Raw genomic sequence first — 21,864 nt, 5'->3', positions numbered from 1 at the left:
TAAAAAAAAAAAAAAACCTGAGTAATCAGAGAGACTAATATCTGAAATAAAAATCTGATAAATAAGAATTTTTGTTGGTGTTCCTAACAGCTTATGATACAATCAAATTTAGTTAAGAGGGAAGCACTTGGAAGCCAGATGTTGTTAAAATGTGAAATAAATAAAAGTGCCAATAATATTGTTAAGAAAACAAACAGACATCCTAATCTTATAACCAAAGTGATTCAATATCTATATAATTTGCCATATACTCAAATAAGGAGAATACAGTAAGCATTTAATAGTGTGGACTTAGCTATAAAAGTAAAATAGCTTCATAGATCATTTCCTACACTCAATGCTTCTGAGTAATGGCCACAATACAAAATAAAATTAAAGATACTATTTAAGGAGACCGATGGATTCTAGGGGTTTTTTAGTTTTAGGAAACCTTTTTTCTCTCTCCTATCTCCCATTAAGTAATAAAATGTGTCACACTGAGTCACAGTTAAGCTAAAATTTGAGGTCTAAAAGTTTGGTCTTATTCCTAATCTGATAGCTTGATAAAGACTTAGAAGAAAGGCACAGCCACATCTAAAAATTTATCTTTTGCAAATCAAATATGATCAAGGACAGGGATCACTTCATTTGTTTGTTAAATTGATGTATCAACTAACTAATCTCAAGATCTGTAGTTCCTATTTCTTTACCTTTTACACAGAAAAAATTCATCCCCTATTTTTTAGTGACATAAAAGCAATTTTCCTTTATTAAGCCTTCTAAACATCTTCATCAAATACTTATATTTAATGACCAATTTGTTCTAGGAATAAATTATAACAGTAAAAGTTTTTTTTTATTAATTCAGGAAAGAATGATCAGTCATTATTTATACGAAGTAGTCATTCATTTACCAAGCATTCACTGAGTATTAATTGTTCCAAGAACCGTGGAAACAAAAACCAGTAATATATCACTACATGGCCATAACTACCTCAAACAAAGAACATCCATCACAAAGAGATAAGTACCTAAAAAGACTTCAAAATAGAGTTTCAATTTGGCCTTTAGCATTAAGAAATACACATTTTTAATTGGAAATTTCCCACATAATTTTTAATTAAATTTTAAAAGCAGATACAAAATGGAAGGACTATTTTTTAAAAAATTTGTAAGGTACTGTAAACCATCTTTCTATTTAGGACCTTGATCATTGTCAGATTTCCCATGCCTAGTGGAAATAGTTGAATCTAATCATTTTAGAGAACATGTTTCAACAAATTCAACAAAAACAGGGCATGCACATTCTCTGAAAGGCAAAAATAAGCATGTATTATTACTAAAACATATTTACCAATTGGAACCCTTATTTTGGAGCCCACATGTATGTATCCTTTGTATGACTAAATAATACCACTACCCTACTATTTTATATGGAAAAATATTTATCACTCAGTAGTTACTCATTTAAGTCCCTAATGGAACAGAGTATAATTTTGGTCATGTACAATAAAGAGAAAAACTGAGACAGAAATGCTAAATTACTTGCCAAAGACCTGAGAAAAACTTAGAGGCAAACCAAAAATAACAGCTGGAACCTAATATCACAGTTAACGGATTAAATGAAGTCAATTTCCCAATGATATTAAAAAATTACACATGTAAATTCACATATACACATATACAAATAACTGAAAAGGCCAGGAAAATAATTAAGAAGGAATTTTTTTTTTACACAGCCTGAATTACATAGAGAAGTGTGGTTTCAAAATCAAAGCTACTAAACAGCAGGTTCTAGTGAGTCAGTCACATACATTAGTTCAAAGGAACTTGAGAAAATAAATATAGTATATTCAGTAAAATATTAAATTACCACCCAAGAAGTTTATAAGAGAACCTAATAGACATACATAGTAAGTATAATGTATCTCTGACTAAGCACTGAAATATATCTTTAGGAAAAATAAAGTCTACTTTAAAATGTCTTAAAATTAAAGTTAAAAAATAACAAGTGTACATAATACTTAAAATGCAACTTAATTATGAAAGTGTAGACTTTGGGGGGGGATGATTTGCAAATAATGGAGCCAATTACAAAATAAAAGAGATGTTAGGGGAAATGGCCAATATTAACTTATAAGATTGCCTTTTTAAACACATGAAATTCTACATAAAAAAAAAAATTCTTCTTTAACCCAAGAGCAATAGTGCTTAATGAGTATGTATTTTTTTACAGAAGAATCACATTATAACCATAAAACATTTTATGGCATTGCTTTATAACCAACTTATTTTATCCTCAAAAACATTAATATATAATATTTATAAAACATTTAATTCCCTCTTCATTACCTCTTTAAACCCTTTGCAGAAAATCTGTGATGCTGTCTTCTTAAGGCAAAACCAAGGAAGACTTTGTATATTCATCATTTCTAGAGTAACAAAAATATCTTTACCTTCCAGAAGACTTTCCACAAAATCCCAGACACTGGCATGTTATAATAATGCAATTAGGAATGGAAATTTTATAACAGAAATTAATTAAATAAATGATAGGAAAGGCTAATATTATTTTAGAAATCTCATCAAGAATCGAAGAAAGATTGTACCTACTTTTTTTTAATGACAAAATATGATGTGTTGGAGATGCTCTTGTTATAGTTTTAAAATAAAAATTGAACTTATGTCCAAGGTTGTTTGAAATATATGACCAAGCAAATAAAATAAATAAATAGAAACCTGGTAAAAATGTATAGGTCCTACACCAAAACTGTCATGAATCAGCTTCCTATCTTGAAAAAATAAATAAGAGGATTGATATTTACACAGTTTCAAATAATTAAAGAAAAAATAACCAGTTCTCAAAGTTTTTAACTACTGTTTCAAATTGATCATGTCCCACAATGCAACCCTCAACCCCAAGGGGATTTCCTTTAGATTGAATTTTTGTTCATTATATAAGATTGTTTTATGGGTTTTTTTCTTTTATTTATTTTTATTGTTTTATGTATTCCATCATGTTATGCTTATGGTTGGGATTTCTCTTTTATTTTTACATTGAGAAAATTGTATTGTGGTCAGAATTATTCATGTGTATCTTCTGATACAGGAACTACTCTATCCTAAATTTAAATGAGTTTCATCTCCAGGAGAGCTCTCATGACATTCTATATGTACTACTTCAGAGAACACTGCCCAAACATGATAGACCTTCTTAACTTTGTGGAAGCACTTTGTATTTCTTCACTGAAATTTTTTATTTTCTCCTTATTTTCTTTGATAGTATGAAAAACTCATAAAATTTAAAACTGCATGCCTTTATTTGATGAATTAAAACAAACAGAAATTAGTTTTTAATGACAAATAAGTGACATCATTTTGGAAGCAAATATTTAACATCATTTAACAGTGCTAATATATGTTTTAACAACTCACTCTTATTAAAACATTTAATTTCTGTGCCCTCAGTTAATTTCACGGCTTTATCAAAAGACAATTTTTGAAAGAAATCAGAAATGGTTTCCTTAACATACTAAAAGACTATGTGTCACTGTCCTTTGAAAGAATGATACTACTTTTAAATTAGATCTCCTTTTGCTGCTCACCCACTTCACCCACTCTCCATCTCACCCAGGGCTTTGAATAATTTCTTCATCTCAGCAAAAGAGGCAAAGGCTAAAATTAGCAGTCTCTGGACCCTCAGGAATAGCCACTGTGCAACATCAGCTGAGACTCCTGATTAGCATTATGTCTGATAAAAAAAAAAAAAAGTACCAAAGCAAAACAAAGAAACAAAGAAGAAAACAAAACAAAAAAACAAAATCTATCTAGGCCATCTTTTCACCTTTCTTTATTTCATGAGAGAAGCATTTAACACATTCGTTTTGATAAATGGTAAGGAAGTGCTAATGAAGTTCTTGTCATTAAAAAAGAATCCGTCTTATCATTATTACTAATAAACTTCAACTTTTATAATATGTAACAAGTTAGTAATTGTATTGTTTTATGAAATAAAATAATAATCTTTGTACAAAGATCAAATTATTTTTGTGGCCTCTACATACAGAGCATTACCAATTGCTCTTGTCAAGAGAAAATTGTTTCTTGTGTTCAAAATCCAAATTATCACTCTTAATTACACCTAAAGCCAGAGAATAACCATGTGTGGCAGGTTAATAAGTGGATGAAATCTGTTTCTGAACTACTATTTCCACTAAATAAGATTTTAAGAAAGGTCCTATACTGTGATTTTTCCCCCATTATATCTGTGATGAGAAAATGATGAAGATGGAACCTTAATCCCCTAAAGACAAAGTCTCAGCATGCAATTTACCTGACAAGATTTTCATTGTCTCCAGTTCCCTTGCAAGTTGCACATTCAGTTCGTAAATCTTCAGCCTTAGGCTTCTTTTGTAACACAGACTGCCTTTGCCTTCTCTCTCTAGGAATTCTTTCCTGCCATACAAAGGAAAAAAACCAAAACATAAAACAAAATCAGGATATGAGGAAAAAAGAAGTAATTTAAGCAAGAAAGTTTCTCAAAGTTTAGACTGTGTAAAAAATGCTTAACTTATTCCAACCTCATGTTTTTCTTCCTCAGGAATGAAGCTTCGCTTTCGTCCTCTGGTTCTCTAAGAAAAAAAAATTCCACAAAAATATCTAATGTGTAATTAATAATAAAAATAAATATTCTGTTAAATGTTACTGCTTAACTTAAGCACTTAGAAAATTAGTATTTCTAATGAATACTGTATTGCTCTAGTGCACTATGTTACAATTTATGTCACAAGAGATAAAAAACATGACAAATTAAATGTACTTTATAAGCGCTTTACTTTTAAATTACACAACTATCCGACAGGAAAAATAAGTTTTTCAAAATCAACTGGAATGACTTCTCAACACTTCACACATGTCACACAATTATGATTTATCCAGAGCATTTAAACTTTCATAACTTATATGACTTCTATAGCCAAAATACTAAACCTGGACTCAGACTCCTTCTAGTACTCCTGTGTGTAGAGTATATACATGTTTGTATAACATAACCAATTTTTTTTCATAACCAATCAATTTTTAACTGCCAGCAAAAAGTGGGAGTAAAAGATCTCAGATGTCCCCAAATCCTAAATGAAATAAAACTAAAAATCGGGTTCCACGCTGGGCATGGAGCCTACTTAAAAAAAAAAAAGAAAAAAAACAACAAAAAAAGTCTAAAACATGGTATAAATGACTTATTTTACACTATTTCGTTGAAATTTTACATCCTATATATCAGAATACATTTACCATTAGAATGATGACATCTAAATGTTAAAAGTAATAAAAATACAATAGTATTTGCATACAGTATCTTCAAAATCTCCACCCATATCGCACAGCCTCTGTAGATTTATAATCTCCGTGTGCAGACCATAGTTCTTTAGAGACTGAAAGAGAAAGGAGGCACCATTCCCACAAATTCTTCTGTCTGACTGCTAAGATCAAGGAACATTACCAAATAATCCTAAACAGAATTGATGTCCAGTACAAGTACCCTGATGTTTTCCTAAATTTCTGTCATTTCAACTCTTCATAATATTGACTCTCTTGTTATTTAATACCATGGCTAATTGCATACTGTTTAATCTGCCCAAAGATAACCAAGAGTTGACTAAATTAGTCATTCAAAAGAAGTAATTTTATAAACTATGTCTTCATTTACATTTGTATTGCTAATCAGTATGTTCTAATTACATTATGGAATAAGTTAGAAAAAGCAAGACTATATCCAGGAAAAGGCTTTAAATGCAGGCCCTACATATGTCTATTCTTACTTCTAAAAAACAACACTGAGCCTTGCTCCTCAAAATATCAATCATAGCTCATAAGCACTGTCATGCCCTGGGAGCTTGTCAGAAACATCGAAGCTCATGCTCACCTCACCAAACTGAATTAGAATCTGCCTTTTAATAAGATCTGCAAGTAAATTATACACACATTAAAGTCTGAGAACATCCGTGTAGAAGAGTCTTTAATATTGACAACGCTTATCCAAGTTCTACCTAAAACCTTGAGGCTAGCTCTTTACATATTCGTCTTTCCTCTCTGTGACATTCCTGTCCTTTATGCTTCAACTTCTGTCCTCCGACACAAATCATCATAAAATTGGTAAGAACCATGCCATATTCATCATTCTAGACCCAATTAATCTTAATATGTATTACATAAAAGCTCAATAAATTTATTTTAATAAAATAAATAGTAAGTGGTTAGATTAGAACTCATAAATAATTATACTAGAGAATACAAATGATAAAAGAGTCGACAAAATGGATAAATTACTATTCCCTTTGCCAGCAATCTATTTTTCAATTTGCATAAATTTATGCATAAGGGCATTTCAATCAGGTGATCCAAATGACCGATATCAAAGGGAAGATATTCACGGCATCCGGCTGGCCCAGTTGGAAGAGCATGTGACTCTTGATCTCATGGTCATTAGTTCGCCCCCATGTTGGGTGCAGAGGTTAAACAAATAAAACTTAATAAAAAAAAGGAGGGAATATTGAAATGACTCATTTCAGTTCTATAAACATCTAAGAATGCTCAAAAGGCCTCACACATTTTCATATTTCTCTTCATTCAACCCATCTTTAGGTAATGAAGTAGCAATTCAGTTTACTACTTTAGTAGTAAACTACTATTACTAGTTGGGTGGTTTTTTTTTTTCATAGAAGTCAACTACTACTAGTTTTTTTAAATTATCTAACCATTGAATTAATTTTTGAAGTACATATATATTAATTTTGAACTTTATCTACTAGCAAAGTACTACTAATTTTTGAATCATCAATCATTGAATTAATTTTTGAAATAGATGTGAATGCTCTAAGTTCATGTTTTCAATTCTTTTGAAGATATACAATAACTTACCATTTCTTTATTGGGGGGGAGGAAGAAGGAGAGAGGGAGGGAGAGAGGAGGGACAGAGGAAGAGAGAGAATCTTAATCTTAAGCAGGCACCATGCCTAGCAAGGAGCCTGATGCGGGGTTCAATTTCACAACCCTGAGATCATACCTGAGCTGAAATCAAGAGTCAGATGCTTAACTGACTGAGCCACTCAGGCGCCCCAATAATCTACCATTTCTTATGAATACTTTAAACCTTTAAACCTCTGGTATGATTCCATCAATTCGAAGTTTCTAACATCTATACTGAAATTAGTATCATACAGCATAATGCCAATGAGTGACAATGACAGTTACATTTCTCTATAAATTTCTTCTATGTATATGTCTTATTAAAGTGCTATTTTTAAAGTGAATATATTTATAATTATCTACAACAGTCATTTTAAACTAAGTACACTTATTATCAAATGATAATCATTGATGTATTCCTGTGGTAATTTTAAATGACTGAACAATTTCCAGCCAGAAAAACAGAAGTGTTATAAGCAATATGAAATTATAGCATCTTGGAGTTCTGAAAAAGCAGTCCAATGAAGTGACCTAATTATCACACAGCTGGTAACTGACAGAAGTAAACTGCAAACCCAGGTATCTCAACTCTGAATTCAGTGATTTTTCTTGCCTGCCAAATCCAAGGTTAATAGTATAATCCAAGTAGAGATGAGTAAAATTATTACGAGAAAGCAAATCTCTTATTCTGACTCGAATACTTAAACTATAACACTGTGATGCCTAAAGGAAGAATTCTTCTATTCTGAAACAAGTAGAGACTTTTACCCAATGAAGAAGAGACCTCAATACCTTAAATTGACACTATATTCTACCAGTCTGGTACTTTATACAGTACAATGACTAACATGATCGATTACCAAAGTCAATTACAGCAAGCATCTTCTTTGGCATTTATCATACCAGTAATATTTCCAAAGGAAAAAAGAAAAGAAAAGAAAAAGAGGATTTAATCCAAACACAACTTTTCATAAATACCAAGTCCTCCAATCAGGACAATACTAACAGTTCTGGGTTTTCTTTCCTTTTTTTTTTCTTCCTAGTTTTAATAAAGTGGCAGCAACTGTAAGTATGAGAATTCATGACTGCCTACAATCACAATAGACAAGATACCTTAAACACGGTGTCCCTGAAAGAATCAGAAAATGTTAGGAGGAATTAAAAGAAGGAAGAAATGATGCAAAAAGGAATAACAAAAACATTTGGCTCATCCAACAAAATTCAATTATCCAAAAGCTTGACCCATCTTAGATATATAGAAGTATTCATAACTGGGTGGTCATTTCATGATATACATTGAGGCTGACACTATTTTAGAAGCAAAAAAAAAAAATAAAGCAGCAGGGTAAAAATAGCATGTGGAAAAAGGAAGAATTTTATTTATCAAATATATGCTTTAGAACTTAACACAGATGTATTACCTCTAAGTTCCAAATGACTAAGGGTTCAATTGCAAATTGTGCTTTCTTTTGTAATTATTAAGGTATTAAGAGTGAATGAAAGTTTGAAACTCGCTCCAAAACTTGACATATTTCTATTTTTTTCTGTGTTATTTTGTAAGAATTTTATTTGCCTAAGGAACAAGAACAATCTGAAACTGCATAGATCACCTGGCTCTTTATCTGCGTATGGTACATTTTCTTGAAAATAGAAGGTGATAAAATATCCACAAAGACAGTAACATGGTATTACAGACAATGTATAAAAGTTAAAAAGGAATAAAGTATTTAGCTATCAAGCATCATTTTAATAGTTTATTCATCGGAAACAAATAATTAAATGTTTCAATAACTTTACTCATTTGGACTAGAAAACCTGTAACAAATTTTAATTAATTCTTTAGCACTGGGATTATTTTAATTTATGATGAAGTTAGATGCATGATGATTTTCCCAAGGTTAGACTGATTCATTTGACAAATGAACTAAATTTAAAACTAAAAAACAGTGCCTCAACATCTTTGGTATCACTAAGATGGGTTTCACATATTCATTGTGTACTCTTTTCTCTAAATTTAAAATGGACCTTTTTTATGACAGTTAATAAATAAGCTGTATGTGGTTACAAGAAACATAAGGAATGCCTCCCTATGTAATTTCTATCCAAAAAGACAAATGTTTCTTCATGAACAAAATTCCAAATTCAATGTTAATTAGGACAATTAGGTCAAACCTTGAAAACCTCTGTCAAGCTAAAATTCAGATTTATGCCGAGGAATAAATGCCAACAGCTGTGTGGCAGTTATACAAAAATCCTTCAACATAATTTATTTTTAATTTTTCAACATAAATTTATATAAAATTCCTTAAAAAAACCAAGTATATGTTTTTCAATTACAAAACAATATATTGAACACAGTCATATATTAAAACTCATAAAATATTTAAAATAAAATGTACATATAAACAAGGTATGAATAAAGCACCATCTGTTTCTATTGGCTACTGGCATATAACAGATGGAATGGTGATCACCAAAAGTGATTGTTTTCCTTTCTTGTCAATTTAATTTATACTAACAGGGTTAGGAAAATATGTTGAAGAATAAAATCATGACCAATTTTTCTTAACACTTTAAATTAAAATAACCACAAACCTAAAAGTAGAAAACAAATTACACATTTTATAAATTAATAAATATTCCTATAAAACCCTTCTCAAGAATAATGGCATATTCAAAATAAGTAAAATCCTGAGGCTTTGCCTATTCTTTGTTCTCCTTATTCCACACTTGAGGAAGTAAATAAAAATGACAGATTTCCAAGGGGCAAAAAGCACAGCAGGAGCCTTTAGGCTCTAAATAGTATTATTTGAGCTAAGGATACCCATAGTAGATCTCTTCCAAGTGAGCCAAAGTGAGTTAAATATAGTCCAGTTCACCACAAAAATTGCCAGGGTTTCTTCTAAGAATCTATAACAAACAGAGGTTACATAATCTGTTTAGTACCTCAGAGGTCACCTTGACTCTAAAAAGAGACTCAATAACTCCGATATCTAAAGCCTCCATATATATAACCCTTTCTTCCCAGAACTGCAATAATTTATTTTGAAAAGTATAAAGATAACAAGAAACAATGCACAGTAACCATTAGTCATTTCAATAGGGCTGAATCCAAACATTTCTGTTTCCACTAAACTAGCATCAAAAATTATACATACAGACATACACACACACGAAACATATTCTAGTTTCTTGAAGTCTTAGGACTTAGGTTCTAACTTTGTTAAATAGGCCTCTATTTTGCATGTGTAAAATTAGTTTAAAAACAAATGTAATGGAAGTAAACTCTAGGATATTTGATTATCTCTCAAATGAAGAATGCCACTTGGAACAGGCTATTGACTTAATACTGTTAAGTTAGATGGAAAACAGTTTAAACGTGTGTTTAAACCTTTCTTCAAAGTAATGATCTGTAACAACAGGTGCATCCTGAAAGACAATATTGTTTTAGTCCAAGCTAGTAAACGGTGTTTTGACTTTTTATTGCACTTATTTTCCAAAATAAAGGAGATCTATGAAACAAAATAAAACGTATGACATAGGAAAAAAGATGTACAACTTCAAAGAGAGTAGAAGATGATGCATGTGGGTAAAGGACTATAAGAAGACAGGTCCCAATAAGTCCTTTGGCACTTGTATAAAAGATGAAAAGTCACTAGATAACATGAAGTGTAAAGAAAACGAAAAGAAAATCTGAAAGCTTTCAAGTTACATTAAAGTCATTAGAAAATATGCCAAAAAGTACAAACATCAATTTTAAAGTAACTTCAAAAGGGACACAGGTAAGCTAATTTATATTTTCTTCAAAAGTAATTACCTTGCATAAAAGCAAGTGAAAAGCTTCCACAGAAAAAATAATGCAGAGAAAATGTCTAAATAACAAGGTACTTACACAAAAGTATCCCGGGCTGCCTTTGAGTAATTCTATAGTTTTGTCAATGAAATATGATTAATATATAAGGAGAAAAGGACCAATTCCCTTCCTAACAATAAGGGAGCTAGAAAAAAAAGACTCTTCCAAAGTACACTAGCTTCAGATGTATAACCATAGTGAAAGATGGAAAGAACTGAAATACTAAGTACCTGCTGTGAACCAAACCCTGTAGAAAGTAACAGAAATACAGTAAACAGGACAGTTCCTATCCACATGGGAGTTCATATCCATGAATCTACAGATACCAAACAAATAATTACATGAAAAATTATTTATAAATATGGTAAACTGAAACTAATGTGAAGCATAAAAATAAAATCATATAATCCTATCTTTCAAAATCTAAACTACAGTCAAAATTGTTCTTAAATTAGGAGTAAGTCCTTTTTAATACCATTAATAAGGATATAAAACTTAACATTCACCTTAAAGATGGGTATAGAGAAAATGTCTAACAACAAAAAATTCTCAAAAAACACATTTAAATGGCAACTCTCAGGCAGGAATGGAAAAAAAAAATCAGACTGGCAATAGGATGAAAGAATCAAGGATGGTAGCAAAAGCATTACTAAAATGACTAAATACAGGATCTAAGATACTGGAATTTTAAGTGAAGGCAAGAGGTATGTGGGTAACTATGCTGCTCAATAATTGTGACAATAAAATGGCTATTAGACTAGGAAAGTAGAGAAGGATCCATGACATACTGAGGTCAAAGGAACTGGGGTTTAGTCATGGTTACTTCACATACATCTTAAAATTAAAATTAAGTATTCGTTCATATAATCCCTTCTCTCTACCCAATTTTGGAAATTCCTTCATAAAATATCCCTCATAGTCATATAGCTTCAAATATTCCAAAGAACGAGGCAGCATGTTCCATAGTTAGGACAATTCTAATGGTTGGTCCCAGTTTTACTGTCTGAACTTAACCTAGCATTCATGTAAAGAGTTTAAGTATTTAAAAATAAACAGCCAGGTCTCTATTATGTAAAGGATCTCTGTCCATTTATTAAACTAACTACAAAAAAATTAATTCCAATTGTGATAAGGGCAGCAAAAGAAAATAGTGCTATGGCAATAATCTTTTTTTTTTTTTTAAGATTTTATTTATTTGAGAGGGAGGAAGAGAGAGAGAGGGAGAGAGAGCGCGCGCACAAGCACACACATGAGCAGGGGGAGGGAGGAGACTGCCCACTGAGCAGGGAGCCCTAGGCAGGGCTCAATCCCAGGACCCTGGGATCATGACTTGAGTCAAAGGCAGACACTTAACAAACTGAGCTATCTAGGCACCCCAGCAATAATCTTTCAATTATTCCCCAGAGTATCTTTCTGGAATTTCATCATATTATCACATTAGGTTTATCTTGCTTAGTTCATACAAACTAAAATTAGGGATGAGGGCCATAATAATAGAGGATTACTTAAAGCTTTTCAACAGATGTGTAATCTCGGTCATTTTTCATTTAAGAGCCCAACTTTTTGAAACATCATTTTAGCACTGTTACATGGCACAGATAAAAGAGAGGGAAAAGGGGCTGCATCATTTTTAAATATAATCAGTGTCATTAGCCAGCAAAGAAATACAAATCAGTCAAAATGAGATATTACTTTACGCCCACTAGGATTATTATATCAGAAGGACAGACAATAATAAATGTTGGTGAGTATGTAGAAAAACTTGGGTCCTCATACACCATTGCTGGTGAGAACAGAAAAGTATATGGCCAGTTTAAAAAACAGTCTGGCAGTTTCTCAAATGCTAAAATGAGAGTTACCATAAGACCCAGCAATTCCATTCCTAGGTATACAACCAAGGTAAGTGAAAAACTCACGTTCACACAAAAGCTTGTACATGAATATTCATAGCAACATGATTTGTAACAGCCAAAAGGTAAAAAAGAAAAAACAGAAACCCACAAATGTCCATCAAGTGACAGATGAATGGATAAATTTAAAAATCTGGCATAGCCGTAAAATGGAGTATTATACAAAAATCAAAAGAAATGAAGTACTGATAGAGCGCCTGGGTGGCTCAGTTGTTAAGCGTCTGCCTTCGGCTCAGGTCATGATCCCAGGGACCTGGGATCGAGTCCCATATCAGGCTCCCTGCTCGGCAGGAAGCCTGCTTCTCCCTCTCCCACTCCCCCTGCTTGTGTTCCTGCTCTCGCTAGCTCTCTCTCTGTCAAATAAATAAACAAAAACTTAAAAAAAAAAAAAAAAGAAATGAAGTACTGATACATGCCATAACATGAATAAATCCTGAAAATATTATGCTAGGTGAAAAAAGTCCAGTCATAAAACACCATGTATTATTCCATTTTTTAAAAGATTTTATTTATTTGAGAGAAAGAGAACACGTGCACACAGAGGGAGAGGGAGAAGCAGACTCCCCGCTAAGGGGAGAGCCCAGTGTGGGGCTGGAACCTAGGACTCTGAGCTGAAGGCAGACAACTTAACTGACTGAGCCACCCAGGCATCCCTATATTATTCCATGTATATGGACTGTCTAAAATAGGCAAATATACAGTGACAGAAAGTAAATTAGTAGTTGCCAAGGCCTGAGGTTGGGAGAGTGGTGAATGGATTCACTGCTAATGGGTTTAGGGATTTTGGAGGGAATTTGGGGCAGGGCACGGCAATAAAAATGTTGTAAAATTGATTGTAATGGCGGTACAACTCTATGAATTTACTAAAACCTACTAAATTACACAACTTTAAATGAGTGAATTGCATGGTATGTGAATTGTATCTCAATAAAGCTGTTATAAAAAAATCATTCATAAGTTGATCAAGTTAATTTTAATTGTAACAAACTTTAAAGAATAATGAACTAATTCTCCATTACCGCATAAATGATTAATTTTTACATTTAACTTACACCTAAACAAAACTAAAATGCCTTTCAAAATTATTTCAACATCCATCAGTATTGAAAAAACTAAGCACTATAAAATTCACCTACTGACTCTACATCATTTAATGATATAAAACATTTGAGTATGAATAAACTACTGTACTGGAACTTTCCAAAAATATGAAGGAATGTGTCATTCATTTCCAACATACATGGCTTCAAGTAAAAAATATATAGTATTATAAATCATTGTCCCATTTTAATTTTAAATGTGAAAAGAAATGTACAAGTTATTCTATATTAGTTTCTATTACTGCTGTAACAAATTATCATAAACTCAGTGGCTTTAAACAAAACAAATGCACTATCTTACAGTTCTCACATGGGTGCCACTGGGTTAAAATTAAGGTGCTGACAGGGCTGCATTTCTTTCACGGGGCTCTAAGGGGAGAATCAGTTTACTTGCCTTTTCTATCTCCTAGAGGGTGCCAACATTCCTTTCTCATGACCCCCTTCTTCCATCTTCCAAGGAAGCAATGCTGCATCTTTCTAACCCACTGTCTGTAGTCACATCTCCCTCTTATTTACAACTTCTTCTTTTAAGTACTTATGATTAGACGGGGCCCACATTGGACAACTGTGGTTAACCTTCCATCTCAAGGTCTATAACTTTAGTCATACCTGCAAAGTTCCTTTTGCTATATAAGAGAACTATTCACAGGTTCGGAGGATTAGGACATGGACATCTTTGGAGGGCCATTATTCCACTTACCACACTGTGGAAATCATATATAGGTAGGAAATAAAATGTTACTTTGGGTTAAAATTCAGTAACATAAAGGTATAAGGGATTTCACTCCTTCTCTATACTGTCAAGAGATTACTCCTTTCCCAGCAGACACAGGAGGCCTGTCCTCTGGAGAAAAAAAACCAGACAGATGCTAGACAATGGATTATCAGGCACAGAGAAGGGAGCAGTGACGTAGCAAACAGAAACCAGAAAGTTTACATGGAATTCTGCTCTCTGAACTGTGAGATCTTTAGCCCCCTTCTCCTCACCTGTCCAGGAGTCTGGCAGTCAAAATTATACCTAACAGTTAGGAGATGAGAGAATACTTCTGCTGAATGGATGTGGAAAAAAACTACTGATACTGACATTTAAGGTGTTCTCGAAGAAAAAGCCCCCGATCATAAAATCACCCCTATAGGGAAAACAGCCTCACATAAATTTAATTACCATTAAATATATGAGTGCACATCTAAGGATCCCCAGTCATCTGAAAGCTTTGACATGAAAGAGACAAACATGAACAGAATTAGGGAACACAGAGGAAACAAAGACAATGTTAAGGATAAAAAAAAAACAATAAACAAAACAAAACAAAAAATTGAAAAGTAATTACAATGAATAGTCCTAAAGAAGTAAAAGAAGTTTTGCCATCATGAAATAAGAACATCTGTTATTAAAAGAAAAAAGAACAATGAAAGTACACATGCATCCCCAAAATCAGGAATTTAGTAAAAGAGTTGGAATATAAAGTTGAGAAAATCTCCCAGAAAAAAAAAAAAAAAGAACAATATGATAGAAAAAAATATTAGAGGGATGCCTGGGTGCCTCAGTTGGTTAACCATCTGCCTTCAGCTCAGGTCATGCATGATCTCAGGGTCCTGGGATTGAGTCCCACTCAGCAGGGAGCTTGCTTCTCCGTCTGCCTCCTCTGCCTGCCGCTCCCCTTTCCTTCTGCTCTAACATAAATAAATAAAATCTTAAAAAGAAAAAAAATATTAGAGAACTAATCTAGCAGCACCAAAATACAATTAGAAGTTCCAGAAAAAGAGAACAGAAAAAAGAGGAAAATAACAAAAATTAATTTCTCAGAACTACAATACATGAGTTTCTAGACAGAAAGGACTCACTAAGCTCCCAGAGATGAATAAAAATGTACCACACCAAGCAAGGTACTGAATTTTACCACTGAATACACTGGAAAAAAAAGAAAATACTAAGAGTTTCAAGACAGAGGATAAAATGAGTTTAAAAAGCAGAAAGCAATACTGACAGCGAGGAGACAGTCAAGTGGTGCTTTAAAAAAATGTAATATTTTATACACAGCCGTATTATTAATGAGCATAAAAAATTAATTTTCAGACATGTAAGATCTCAAAAATTTACCTCTCACTAACCTTTACTAAATAAATCATTGAAGAAGTTGTCCCACTAAGATAAGGGACTAAATGAAAAGAAAAATTAAATGCAAGCAACAAAAAATTCCACCTATGAAAGTTAAAAGGAAGTCCCATGATGATGATGAAGCGAAGTCCAAGGATGACATAGAAAAACCAGTTCAGATTAGAGCTGGAGGAGAAAGAGCTCCAGAGGAAATATTGAAGAAATTATTTGACCTGGTTGACCATATCAAAAACTGTGTATATTTTATGGAAGGAAGGAAGGAAGGAAAGAAGAAAGGAAGGAAGGAAGGAAGGAAGATTTACAAAGAAGTTGAATGTTGTAAGAAGAGTTGCTCTTAGGGGCGCCTGGGTGGCTCAGTCGTTAAGCGTCTGCCTTTGGCTCAGGTCATGATCCCAGCGTCCTGGGATTGAGCCCCGCATCAGGCACCCTGCTCTGCGGAGAGCCTGCTTCTCCCTCTCCCACTCCCCCTGCTTGTGTTCCCTCTCTCGTTGTCTCTCTCTTTGTCAAATAAATAAATAAAATGATTAAAAAAAAAAAGAGTTGCTCTTCGATCAAGGAGACTAAAAAATTGAAAAACAATGTAAGGCAAAGGAAAACTCTATTCATGCCTTCCTTTAAAAATAAACTAAATCAATGAGAATCCTTAAAATTTACTTAATTAGGGGGATAGTTTCAGTGTACAGTTTCTTTCAGCATCTGCCTCACCCCTGCCTACTCAGCCTTAGAACAATAATATGATAAAAAGTGTTCATAAAGTAAGACAGCATGTTTCTATTATTGTTAATCATTGTTTTGTCTTTGGAAAGTTACTATCATAAAGAAGTCACTATGAAATTGGCTAAGTAAAACAATCAAATGTCACTTTGAAAAGTAAGCAAAAGGAAAATTTCAAAAAAATAAAATCTTGGAGGGGCGCCTGGGTGGCTCAGTCGGTTAAGCAGCTGCCTTCGGCTCAGGTCATAATCCCAGGGTCCTGGGATCGAGCCCCGCATTGGACTCCCTGCTCGGCGGGGAGCCTGCTTCTCCCTCTCCCTCTGCTTGCCTCTCTGCCTACTTGTTCTCTCTCTGTATCTCTCTGCCAAATAAATAAATAAAATCTTTAAAAAAATCAATAAAAAAAAAAAAATAAAATCTTGGAAACAAATGAGTATCCAGTATATACATCTGGTAGCTCATTTGATGAAAAGTATCTCCTGGAAACATTCATAAAAATTTTTTTAGAAGAACAATAATTATAATAAAGGTAACTGCAAGAAAGGGAAAACATAAGATTATCAACAAATATGGTCTTTAAAAATAAAACAATTTTTATTACATGTCATGAAGCCTAATTACAAAGTATTACTATCCCTAGATTCTTTTAATAACAATGTGTGCGTACTTTAACCCTCTAATCAATAGTGGGTTTTTTTTTTTAAGATTTTATTTATTTATTTGAGCAAGAGATAGAGCATGCGAGAGTACGAGCTGCGGGGGCAGGGGTGGTTTAGAGGAAGAAGGGGAAGCAGACTCCCCGCTGAGCAGGGAGCCTGATGAGGGGCTCAATCCCAGGACCCTGAGATTGTGAACCTGAAGTGAAGGCAGATGCTTAATGACTGAGCCACCCAGGCGCCCCGAATAGTGTTAAGGATAAAATAATAAATGCAAACGTGAATATAGATGAGACTTTTAGTTCTAGAAAAGATTATCTAATTTATTTTATAAATGATACTGAGTATAAACAAAGTAAAGTACTTATCCAAGGCCACATAAACGGTTATTGGCAGAGTATGAACTACAATTCAAATCTACCATGTGCTAGTCCAGGTACTTTCCACCACACACTATGCTATCTTACAGGTTTTGATGATATCAAAAACACGCAAGAAGTTAATTTTATACCATCTTCTACTTTTTAAAGGGAATAATGCTACAAAGAAAATGTCCTAGAGAGGAAGATATCAGTACATTTTAATGGATACTTTCTAAAGCATAATTATAAGTTATATCCATAAACAAGATATTTCTCACTGAATAAATAGAAGTTATTTTAAATTAAAATTAAATTTAATTAATTAATTAATTTCCCAAAGTCCTCCCTCTCACCTTCTGTCTATGGTTCCATGTTAGTAACCTCAGATTTGACATTTAAGTGAAGGCCATTTTACTCAGGAGGTCATGAGACTCAGATGCTTGGCTTTTTCACAGGTTGCTGCCTTCTAGACCTTTCCATTAGCTCCCACTTCACAGTCCTGGCAGGCTTTGCAGACTTCCCCACAAATTCTCATTTTTCTACCAACTCAACAGTGCTCTTTGGGCTCAGATCTTCACTGTCAAATTCTCTGGCCTGGTGTCAGTTCCTACCACCTACTCAGTGCTTCAGGATAGATATTTCATTGACAATTTCTCTGATGTTCAGCAGAATGCCTCTGACATATGGTTAAAGTTTTCTTGACATCCACAACCCCAGGTATGCCAACAGTAGTTAGTATAAGTCCTTAATTCCCCACAGAGTGAATTCCATTTTCCTGACCAAACCTTTAGCCACTAAGCTGCTGAAAGCATGAGGAGCCTATGATTCTGGCCCAAGGACAAGTACCAGGAACAATCACTGTAATCCTGCTTGGAAAGGCAGCATAATGAAGCACTTACAAGTTTGGCCTCAGAAGCTACCTTAGTTTGATTCCTGGCTCTACCACTTAGAAGCTGTATGTCCGTAGGCAAGTTACTGAATTGCTTTGCCTCAGTTTCTCAACTGTAAAATGGCAATGACATTGGTAACTACTTCATAGCACAGTAATGACAATTAATATAAAATACAAAGTAAATAACAGATAATGGTTAAATAAAAATATGCTTTTCAACCCTTTTTCTTTAGACTTAGTCCTATTTGTGCCCAATAATAAATAAGAGAATATGGTTCCTGAGAGACTGAAATACTGAAGATGGGTTATTTGTGAGCCAATCTAAGATGAAGTTACAAAATTATGTTCCTGGAACAGGAAACAATATGTGAAGAATTTTCTAAAACTAGATCATTCCTCTTTTGCTTATTAATACTTCATTATTTCCATGTCTCTTGAACTATGCCCATATTACTTTTCCATATGACTCACTGATTACTTTTTTTCGTATTTTTTGTTTCACAGACACACTAAAGAAATGTCAGATAAAGTTCAAAATATATACCCTTATAATAAAGGTAGATTCAAGGCATGTGAATTGGGCTGGGGAAGGGTAGCACTGGGAGGAAAGTCAAAGGAGACTTAATACTTTTGAATTTCTCATAACAAAAAAAAATTCACGTATTACTTTCATGGTTAGAATTTAAAAATAATTCTAACATTCAGAATCATTTTTAAAAAATTTTAACAATTCAATATGAGATAATATGAAAATATGAATCAGAGAATATCCATGTTTGTACAAGAGGAATGTTTTCTGAAAATACAGTATTTTCATTCTTACAACTCAAAAATGGCTCTTTTAACCCATCATTTTTAAACAACAAACCTTTAGTGCTATCATTTTTTTCAAGTAACTCTTCTGGCTAATCTTTTATCATCTGTGGGTAAGAAAAAATTAGGGGAAGGAAAAGTAATACTAGGACTACACTCTGAAAAGCATCTATATCTTATTGGATCTACTGTCTCAAAATATGCTATATTAATTTAGATTTCTATAAATCCTTATTAAAGAAATCAGAGTAGAATAAAATGAAAAAAGAAATTCCTTAGCATCTAAATAATAAAAATATAGTAAGGCTTGCCAAAGTGTTCTATTCCCCATTGCACTCTCTGGCTATGATAAACAGAAACTGCCTGTCAGCAGGGAAAAGTGGATGCCATTCTTCTAATAGCAGCCTTATTTGGCACAAAGCAGGCATTGGAGCACAAAAATTGAGTCCATGGGCCCATTTCTCTTAACACTGATCAAATCAAATGAACAAATCAAAAAGGTTTCTGTTGCTTAATCAAAAAAGCTGAGATGCAATAAGCCAAGTGTTTTAGGCAGATTTGGAGTAACTAGTTAGGAAACAAAAACCACTATGTACTTCTCCATCTTCATTGCCAATACCAAAGCATGCACTCTTTTTTTCTACAACAAGTTTTACAGTATTCACAATTCAGAGGGAAAAAAGCAAACCAATACAGAATAGCAAAATAAACATATACTGGTGGCTAACATATACACATACTGTCAGTGTACTTACAGATCTGCTGCTTCTATTTTCTTTTTTAAGTATCAACTTCCTCAAGGTAGAATAACCTTCAAACATTTTACTAATTAACTTCTACACTATTAAACTGTGATTGAAAGGAGTGACATCAGTGCTCTTGCACAAGCTGGGGGGGAAAAACATTTCACACTCAACCGAAAGTGCAAAGAAAAGGAGTGTTGAATCTTATATTTAATGTGAACAAACTCAGGTATGCAAGTTAGTAAGCGGGTATGTGACCGCCTTACTATAGATAACACTATGCTACAGAAAGACACACGAATCTTCTGGTATCACATTCCCAACTATGCTACCTAAAAACCAAATGTTTTACAACTTCATTTATACCTCAAGTAAATCTCTTTTACAGACCTTAAAAAAAACAAAACAACAACAACAACAACAACAACCAGGTCATTAATTCAGGCTATCTGAATTTAAGCCCTATTCTGCTTACTATCTGTAACATCATAGGTAGGTTACTGAAGCTTTCTGTGTGTTTCATTTTGAGTAAAATATGTGTTATAATAGTCAAATACTAACTTATTTTTTAAAGGGAGAGTAGGCCAGAGGATTAGTACAGTGTCTGGCATATGATGAGTCCTCAATAAATGTTAGGTATTATTACTATTAAACAATCTTAGATAAAGGTAGACTAATCCCTCATTTCCTCTTCTGACTTACTATCCTTTGAAGAAAGTAATGAACTAAAATATCCAACGATCAAATAGTAGGAAGAAAGACAAAATAATAGGATGGTTGGGTTTATTAGCAGTATGGATAAACAGAAGTTAAATTAATAGTAGCAACATACCAGGATTTACTCAAATATTCCAACATGTAAATCCCTTCCTTCCCTCCTTTGCTTCTTTACTACCACTATATTACTTTTAAACATAAAGACATAAAGTATACAAGGTGAGAAAGTAATAGCAGGGGGAAGAAAATATGTTCAATAAAAATGGGACTTCAATTTATGGCAGCCATGATCATTTTATATTTTTCATGGTTCTTAGAGACAACTCTATAGAGACAGTCCTTCAAAAAAAAAAAAAAGATTAAAGTGCTATATGCTTAATTATACTATAAAGTCTGAATTTTAAAAATAAAATTATTCTAACAGAATACCAACTCACATATCCCACAAAATAGATTTTTGAAACAAGAGAAAAATCATTTTTACTAGCATGAAATAGCCCAAACTTTTCTAAAAACTGTGCTAGTACTATAACCCAAAGGATATAAGTTGTAGAATGATGGATAAAAGTTGTAGAACAAATGATCATTTTAACAGTACTATTAAATGATATTATTATTTGGAAATGAGAAATTAAAGCTTAGGATATATGTCATGAACTCCCTATATCACAAAGGTAAATTTTCTTTAAAATTTTGATAGAGCATTATGACTATTGTGAAATGAAGTAAACTTTGATCAATAATGGCAGGGAAAATACAAACTAACAAAAGCAAGAATTATTATAAGAAATTTAAGGATAGAATATCCAAAAGTGTAATACATGTACCAAAATAAAAAGTGTAAGTAGGAAGATACTAGGAACAACAATTAAAAAATTAAACAAAGGGAGAGATAAATCAGTTATTTGTTGTGAAAGATATACTTGGTTATACAAATGAGTTGGCAGTTAGGTACCTGGAATCCCATAATTAACAGTATACTAAGAAAAGAAAATAGACTGCCTCATTTTTAACCATACTGTCTAATAATTTAAAATGTT

The 21,864-nt window shown here is 32.9% G+C and overlaps 1 protein-coding gene across 19 annotated transcripts in view; it reads right to left on the bottom strand.

Annotated features, from left to right (window-relative positions):
- PHF14 (PHD finger protein 14) overlaps nucleotides 1-21,864 on the bottom strand; it is a 225,257-nt gene that overhangs the window by 126,612 nt on the left and 76,781 nt on the right. For 12 of the 19 annotated variants that reach the window (XR_003516385.2, XR_003516386.2, XR_003516387.2 and 9 more), the window contains 2 exons: nucleotides 4,560-4,610; nucleotides 4,313-4,434 (listed from right to left, as the gene is read on the bottom strand). Coding sequence is in view for 13 of the 19 variants with exons in the window: in XM_027573355.2 (XP_027429156.1) it covers nucleotides 4,313-4,434; nucleotides 4,560-4,610 (173 nt within the window). In the remaining 6 variants the exon portion in view is untranslated. Of the gene's footprint in view, nucleotides 1-1,940; nucleotides 2,412-3,271; nucleotides 3,731-4,312; nucleotides 4,435-4,549; nucleotides 4,611-5,355; nucleotides 5,457-9,769; nucleotides 9,856-21,864 lie in introns of those variants that run through there. The other 7 variants (XR_003516388.2, XR_003516389.2, XM_027573366.2 and 4 more) reach the window with 6 other exon arrangements.

The sequence above is a fragment of the Zalophus californianus genome, chromosome 12, assembly GCF_009762305.2.
Source record: "Zalophus californianus isolate mZalCal1 chromosome 12, mZalCal1.pri.v2, whole genome shotgun sequence".
Lineage (NCBI taxonomy): Eukaryota > Metazoa > Chordata > Mammalia > Carnivora > Otariidae > Zalophus > Zalophus californianus.
Note: the sequence above shows the minus strand (reverse complement) of the source record. Positions and strands in the feature narration are given on the sequence as shown.